At 40.2% G+C, this 8,609-nt stretch overlaps 1 protein-coding gene across 1 annotated transcript in view; it reads left to right on the top strand.

Moving 5' to 3' along the window:
- Positions 1–6,563, top strand: part of HHLA2 (HHLA2 member of B7 family) — an 18,391-nt gene extending 11,828 nt beyond the window's left edge. Inside the window, 4 exon segments of the mRNA XM_024120325.2 lie at positions 2,055–2,080; positions 2,083–2,209; positions 4,569–4,627; positions 6,298–6,563. Of these exon segments, the coding sequence (XP_023976093.2) occupies positions 2,055–2,080; positions 2,083–2,209; positions 4,569–4,627; positions 6,298–6,345 (260 nt within the window). The 3' untranslated portion in view covers positions 6,346–6,563.
- The last annotated feature ends 2,046 nt before the right edge of the window (positions 6,564–8,609 follow it).

The following is an 8,609-nucleotide window of genomic DNA, read 5'->3' as shown; positions in this document are numbered from 1 at the left end:
AAAACTCATTAATTAAAATATTTCTAGTCCAGTATCCATAGAGTCATGGAATGTGTACTCATGAAGTTGACTTTCAAGGTGGGCTGATCACCCTTACCCTTAAGTGATCAACTTGACATCATGGGAGACCATGGCACTTCTCTTTCTATTCTTTATTAAAATATGAGTCAGTGAAACATATGCTTTAGAAATATTTTTATCATTCTAGTTATGAAAATTAGGAGAAATAACAGATTTGAAGGTTTGGAGATTGTATGTAGTGCGTTTGGAAATAAGAATACAGAGTTGTCCTTGGGTCAAGGACAACTTCAAATAGAAACTTCAAGACACTGAGTGATAACACTCCCTTTGTAGAGTTGCTACTTTGAGGGTACTGAAAACTGAGATGCAGATGAAGCTCCTATTTTCCCCCAAAATAGGACTGTCACTTTTACATAAAATACAGTTAAGCTTTAATTCTATTTTCTTAAATGTTGGATTCATTTTGGAGTTTAGAAAAATAATCAGAAAGAAACAGTCTGAAGACCACATCTGGCCCATCTTTCTAATTAGAGGTCTAATTTTCAGTTTACACGAAGTGAAGCATCATGACCATTCCATCTCTGTCAAAGAAAAGCTTTTCAGAACCTCTCATTCTGAAGTAAAATACTGGGCAGTTGAGACTGCAAGAGGGTTTGCCCGTACTTCCCCCCAGAAAGAGGTCTATAGCAGGGACTACCCCATCAGGGCAGGGAACAGGACAAACACTCTTTCAAGGAAACTTGGTGTTCTGTACTGCATTGCAATTTTCTGCTTGCTGCCTTGCCCAGGAAATACTGCAGTGTTTGAAAAGGAGGCCCAGATAGTGGGGCTTATGATTCCTAGAGTCTGGATATTCTCTAGAAAGGTTGCACTGAATTGAATGAAATTAAATAATTCTTGCTAAATTTTGCTGCTGAATCAATATGTGATCTTGGACAAATCCCTTTACAGATGGGGGAACTGAGGGTCATGGATAAAATAAGAAGCTATACATTGAAGAATTTTCTTCAGGAGGAAAAATATGCCTATGAAAACACTTTAGGAAGTTAACATTTCTACTTAATTACTCCTTCTCTACATGGGTATAGAATTTCAGGATGACAAATATGTGGAGAGATTAATGTTTTATTGGTTGTAAAACATTAAGTAAAAGTATATTCATAAAAATTGACATCCATTATACAGAGCTGTTCATTTTAAAGAAAAGCCATAATTATCTTCCCCCCTGAATTTGACCTCTGTTCTCTAATGCTTGCTCCTTACTCTTTGGTAGAACATGGATTATAAGATTAGCTGGTTCTGACTTTGGTTACTCAGGGTCTCCAAGTTCCTGGCTTCTGAGTTCCCCACTTCCTTTAATACTAATTATAACAATGCTAGTTCCAACCAAGATGCTGAAAAGAGTTCTGGCTCCTCCAGTTATCCCTGAGGAGCTCCAAGGACTATTGGTTATCCTGGTGGTCACCTGTCACCTTTTACTCAAGATCATGGCTCCTACTCAACTCTTCTCATCCCCCATGCATTGCTCATCTCTATTCCTCTAGGATCCTGCCTTCTCCAAGCCAAGGGTACACTGCAACCTCCCTTCATCCCCCGAGGAATACACTAGGCTGAGGCTAGTTTGTAGTCATAATTATTCCTTTGTAAAAGTGTGTTGATTATCTTATTACAATAAAAAACAATAAAGACTTAAAATATATAGAAGATTCATTGTCTCTCAAGTTTTCAGGCTTTTTCTCTCCTGACTCTCATTCCCACTAGGCCCCAAATTGGTTAATATCACACCTTTGGCAGGTTTCCCACAATAGACACATTGAGGTTGGGAGTTATTATTTATGCTTATGAAAAACTCTGGTCCAGACAGGGCTGTTGTTCATATCTGTAATGGGTCTTTTCACTAGGAAGAGTTTTTTCACTAATATGAAATCTGTCTCCCATCCAGAATGCAGAAATAGCTAGTTATAAAATTAGTAAACATACTCTACTCACCCATCTATACATTTTCTTTTATTTTCTGGTAACTTTTCTTCCAGCTTATAGACTTTTTGTTTGTTTTATTTAGAAGCAAGTCAAGGAACAGTTGTCGGAATAATTGTTCCAACATTGGTGGCAGTCGTGGTGGCAGTTTTGTTGCTTTCAGGGGTAACTCAAGCCATTAAATCAAGAAGATGCATCTGTTTCTGCACAGGTAATATCTCATGGAGGATTTGGCCTTGTGCCTGGGTGTTCAGATAGAGGTGTATCAAAGATACACCTGCAGCTGCACACCTACACTGCTGCTAGGCATGTAAATAGATCTGAATTTTCTGCAGAGTTGTTTTTAAACTTTTTCAAAAATTCTTTAAAAGGTGCCCACATTTCCACCTAACTATTTACTTCTAGGAAATTATCCTGAGTTAAATGGTCAGAGACACAACAAGCTATATACAAGCACATCCATTGAATTACTCTGCCAGTTTTTCATTGAATATTTTAATAAATAACAGGAAATTGATTAAATTAATTGAAAGTCACGTGTTATTGAAGTTGTTTTATTTGTCTTTTTTCTACTAAAGAGAGAAAATTTAGATCTGGCAGTAAAATAATACACAGGATGATCTGAATTATCTTGCATTGAAAAATAGCTGGAAAGAAGCCAAAACGTTCTTTGCCTTTGTAGAGAGGTACTACACATCTCTCCACCACACATCTGCCCAGGTACTTCTATTATGTCTGGACTTCCTTAAGTCCCTGGGCTCTGTTTTCTCTTTCTTTGAGTTTCGCCTATAGTTGCTACTGCTCAAAACAGCATTGTCCTTGATGGGCTATTTTATTTTAATCCTTATTAAGTTTTTAAAAACACTTTTTCTAAATTTTCTGCTAGAAACCTGTGTTACTTACAGCAATTTAATTACTTGTAGTAATTTAACATGATACATTAAGATTCCATGGTCACAGGACCTCTTAAAAGACTTTGCTTTTATCAACAGAATTAGATTTATGAAAAGCTTGAATTTACTTATTTCCACATTTTACAGATCAGAAAACTAGAATCCAGAAAGTTAACACAAATGCTAAGTAGGTATGTGAAACAGACTCTTATATGCACCACCTAAGATGACGCAGCTGACCAGTGGCAGAGGTAGATCTAGGCCCCAAGAAGCTCTCCCTTCTTTCATAATCTCTCCAAGAAAGCTCTGAGTGTCCTGGAAGGTTGAAATAGATCCCATGTCCCTTCTTTTGACTAATATTTGCCTATTGCCCCTGCTGAAGTTAGGGTTATTTGATATAGCAGACACCATTATTGAAGTTAGGATTTTCAGGGTGATAGTGAGTGAGGATTTCACCCGTTGTAGCCCCGTGATTGTTTATACTAATAGGTCAGTCCCCTTACTTGCTGCTCCTGTCTCTTAGCTGCCAGAAGTAGAAAAAGATGGGAGGTTGCAGGTAGTCTAGATTGTCCCCCACATGCAAACCCTAATATAATGATACTTGTGATTAGATTAGGTTCCAATTATAGGAGAGGGGGCACTACATACTGCTCAAGAATGATGGTTCAGTTTCTAGATTGGAAGTGTGCACAAGTGAAGTTCCAACACAAAGTACCTGGCACACTCAAAACGGGACAAAGGGGAGCACAGAAGATAGTGCATTCCTCCAGAACTTTGCTAGAAAACCTGAACTTGAAGGGACAAGGAGAAAGAGCAGTGCCTAAAACCTGCAAGGAGAGTCATGGGACAAGCTGTGTTGTAAGGGGGGCGACCTGCACTCAGAGGACACAGGTAGACTATAGGGAAGGAGCTAGAATAAGTACCTGATTTTGCGCTTCCCTCCCTTTGATCTCCACCCCAACTGGAAACCAGAGGGAAGAGAAGCCCTGCAGGTAGAACCCATCCAGGTCAGCTTCCCGTGGCAGAGAGCAGGATGGATTCTGATTCTGGAGGAGCAGTCAGGAGATATCAGAAAAAACCATGTTAGGGTATTGACCACTTAAAATAAAAAGAAGTTCCACGGTTCTGTAGTTAGGTGGGCTGAAAATATATTTCAAGCTGTTAAACTAAAAGTCACAAAACCTCCAGTTCCCAGGTTGTTGTTTCATATGACTATGGCTTGTATGTTTTCTTTTAAAAGTCCCTTTTCTATTACTCTGTTTTAAAATGCCCTTACTATAAATTATCCTAGATTTTAGCAAGACCCAGAAGGAAGGCCTTCCTTGAGAAATGATATTATGTCTCTTTTCCCTATCCGTCACCACCTTGGCTATTTTCCATTGTTTATATCTGGTAGGAATCAGGCCAACAATCTTAAAGAGCCAGGAATTGCTGGCCTGGTTGAATTGCCTTTATCCCTGCTTTGGAGGACCTGAATCAGCCATAAGAATTTACTGCTGTCTGTTTCTGATGAGGTATTTGTACATTAAATGCATTTTTAATGCTGTTTGTTGCAAAAAAGATTTGAAGAGGGGAGTAACTAACGTGCTTCTAATAACATAATTATACTGAGGAGGGAATAAGGAAGAATTTGGGTGTTTGCAAAGACGTTTTTTTAAGTTCTGTTTTTTCTTGTAGAAGGGCATCCATCTACTGATCAGAGATCTAGCCATACAGGTACTGCAGAAGAAAACATGGTAAGGCATTTCCTTTATCAAACTATTTCTAGTATAAGGATGCTACTGTAAAAGGTAATTGAAGTTTTGACTGATTCACACATCATCATGCAGGACTTTTACACAGAAAAAAAGGCAGGAGGGATTGCAGGATAATAGAATGGGAAAAAAAAATACACTTAGGGCTTCCCTGGTCTCGCAGTGGTTGAGAGTCCGCCTGCCAATGCAGGGGACGCGGGTTCGTGCCCCGGTCCGGGAAGATCCCACATGCCGCAGAGCGGCTGGGCCCGTGAGCCATGGCCGCTGAGCCTGCGCATCCGGAGCCTGTGCTCTGCAATGCGAGAGGCCACAAAAGTGAGAGGCCCGCGTACCGCAAAAAAAACAAAAACAAAAAAAATACAAAAAAAACACAACTCTATTGGGGGAAGAAAAAAACCTCAGGGCAAATGTAGAAACATTGGGAATTCTGGTCCATTGAGGACAAAAAGCCTAATATTTGAGTTCAGGCCTGTGGGCTAGTTGTGCAGCTCTGATTCAGGGAGCTGGAGTCTGTCAATGACGACGAACTCCCTGAGGGCAGGGAAACACCTTCACACTTTTTATCTGTCACACTTTTTTTTTTTTTTTTTAGATTTGAAGAGGGGAGTAACTAACGTGCTTCTAATAACATAATTATACTGAGGAGGGAATAAGGGAGAATTTGGGTGTTTGCAAAGACATGTTTTTTTAAGTTCTGTTTTTTCTTGTAGAAGGGCATCCATCTACTGATCAGAGATCTAGCCATACAGGTACTGCAGAAGAAAACATGGTAAGGCATTTCCTTTATCAAACTATTTCTAGTATAAGGATGCTACTGTAAAAGGTAATTGAAGTTTTGACTGATTCACACATCATCATGCAGGACTTTTACACAGAAAAAAAGGCAGGAGGGATTGCAGGATAATAGAATGGGAAAAAAAAATACACTTAGGGCTTCCCTGGTCTCGCAGTGGTTGAGAGTCCGCCTGCCAATGCAGGGGACGCGGGTTCGTGCCCCGGTCCGGGAAGATCCCACATGCCGCAGAGCGGCTGGGCCCGTGAGCCATGGCCGCTGAGCCTGCGCATCCGGAGCCTGTGCTCTGCAATGCGAGAGGCCACAAAAGTGAGAGGCCCGCGTACCGCAAAAAAAACAAAAACAAAAAAAATACAAAAAAAACACAACTCTATTGGGGGAAGAAAAAAACCTCAGGGCAAATGTAGAAACATTGGGAATTCTGGTCCATTGAGGACAAAAAGCCTAATATTTGAGTTCAGGCCTGTGGGCTAGTTGTGCAGCTCTGATTCAGGGAGCTGGAGTCTGTCAATGACGACGAACTCCCTGAGGGCAGGGAAACACCTTCACACTTTTTATCTGTCACACTTTTTTTTTTTTTTTTTTTTTTTTTTGTGGTACGCGGGCCTCTCACTGTTCTGGCCTCTAAAATCTCAGGAACGTCTAGCAGGAAAATTAAAATTAACTGATAAGACCCAGACTTCATAACTACTTATTTTATAACAGTCTCATGGATCTCTGATTACAGATGCAAACAGTAGCTTAAAGCCCCCTCCTCCCCCCAAAAAAACCAAACACTACCAGCATTAAATACTTAAGATAAAAATGGCTATTCTGACATGAACAACAGTGATTTTGAGTCCATTTTTCTTGGTTCTAGGCTCTTTCAGAATATTCATGCAGTAAAGGAAGTGAAGACAGGAGTTGACAACACAGCACAAACATCCTTAATATCCAGTGATCTCACCTCCCCTTTCTTCACTGCTATTCCAGCAATGGCTTGTCATGACCTGACAATTCTACCATTGCAAAGACTTGTGATACTGGAAAGAGAATAATTACGTTCTTTCTCACCACCTAAGAATTACTCATTGACCCCCTACATGCATCAAGATTATAAATGCCTGGATGCCACGGATTCCAGTTCAGCTTGGAAAAGAACTATCCCATTCATTTACATTCCTGCTGCAATCAGCCCAAGAGGCTACAGTGAGGTTTCCGCCAAGAACTCAGAAGAAATGAATCACTAAGAGATGATTCAAAATCTGATTAACTAATGATGGGTGAGTGGTAGAAGCCGAAGTCACTTTAGTGAAAAGGTGAAATACCAGAGCCTAGAAAACAAGGCAATGGATTTGCTAAAGTATTGTACTCTAGTTTTATATGAATGGTAAATATCAGTTTAATCAACTAGATTTAGTAAGGTGAGTCTTTGGGGTCCCTAAGAGTAAGAATGTCAGTATCCCTAAGACTACCCAGGGTGCAAAGGGCCCTATCAACTCAAGAATTGACATCTCTGGGGTTGGGTTGTACCTTTCAACGCCAGGGTTTGCATAGCCGAGTGACCCTAGTTATGAAGATAATTTGATTTACTCTTTTGGCTCAGTTGTCATATTGTTAATCAGATTTCTAATAAATTTAGATTTTCATATAAATTTTTATGCAAGGAGAGAATGGATAATTCAACTGACTGGATAATCTGTTCTCAATTTCATCATCAATATATAAGAAAGAAAGCCATTACTCATTGACCCCCTACATGCATCAAGATTATAAATGCCTGGATGCCACAGATTCCAGTTCAGCTTGGAAAAGAACTATCCCATTTACATTCCTGCTGCAATCAGCCCAAGAGGCTACAGTGAGGTTTCCGCCAAGAACTCAGAAGAAATGAATCACTAAGAGATGATTCAAAATCTGATTAACTAATGATGGGTGAGTGGTAGAAGCAGAAGTCACTTTAGTGAAAAGGTGAAATACCAGAGCCTAGAAAACAAGGCAATGGATTTGCTAAAGTATTGTACTCTAGTTTTATATGAATGGTAAATATCAGTTTAATCAACTAGATTTAGTAAGGTGAGTCTTTGGGGTCCCTAAGAGTAAGAATGTCAGTATCTCTAAGACTACCCAGGGTGCAAAGGGCCCTATCAACTCAAGAATTGACATCTCTGGGGTTGGGTTGTACCTTTCAACGCCAGGGTTTGCATAGCCGAGTGACCCTAGTTTTGAAGATAATTTGATTTACTCTTTTGGCTCAGTTGTCATATTGTTAATCAGATTTCTAATAAATTTAGATTTTCATATAAATTTTTATGCAAGGAGAGAATGGATAATTCAACTGACTGGATAATCTGTTCTCAATTTCATCATCAATATATAAGAAAGAAAGCCTAACCAGGACTTTTGTTAACTTATTCAAGTTTTTAACTGTATAGTTTACAGGAGAAAACCAATCCTCAATTGTGTATTAATACTACCTGGTCCAATTTTCTTTATCAGCTGGACTTCTGTCACAATCTCCTACTTTGCACATAGTTCTGTTGACTTCAGGTATTTGCTACAATGTTGTGACCAGTGTTCATCACAAACGGTAAAGTATGAAGGACGCTTAAAGAAAAACTTGAGAAAAGGACATAAGATACCTGGTGAGGAGAAAGTGCTCAGAATTGCTCTAGTCTACTTACGGTGATGAGGGTGATAAATTTAAAGACCAAAGCCAACACACTGAGGATGGCGGACAAGAAGACTCTGTGTCCTTCAACGCCACTGAGTCCCTGAATTAATCTTAGAGCCACCTGTGTGAAGCAGGTTGGATCAGAGAGGCAGACTGCTGAGAACGACAGAATAAGGATTTATTATAGAGATTCAACATTATACAATTGTGGGCACTGGTGAAGAAGTCTGTACCAGGCTGTCCCCTCTGCATCTGGTGCTGGGCCTGAGGTCAGGAAGGACAGCTGGACACGGACTGAGGATGGACTGGAATTTATAAGAACAAACTGGACCCCATGTGGTCTCTCAGGGCCTCCAAAGTCAACACTGTGAGTGACCTGTAAGATAAGCTGGCGCCCATTGCCATGGAGCTGCACACCTGCCAGGCGAGGATTCTGACAGGAGCTGAGAGAGCTGCGGGTCCACGGAGCTGTGGCCCATCCCAGCTAGCTCACCTTTTTAGCCTGGAGTAATATTTGC

The sequence above is a fragment of the Physeter macrocephalus genome, chromosome 1, assembly GCF_002837175.3.
Source record: "Physeter macrocephalus isolate SW-GA chromosome 1, ASM283717v5, whole genome shotgun sequence".
In the NCBI taxonomy this organism is placed as follows: Eukaryota; Metazoa; Chordata; class Mammalia; order Artiodactyla; family Physeteridae; genus Physeter; species Physeter macrocephalus.
Note: the sequence above shows the minus strand (reverse complement) of the source record. Positions and strands in the feature narration are given on the sequence as shown.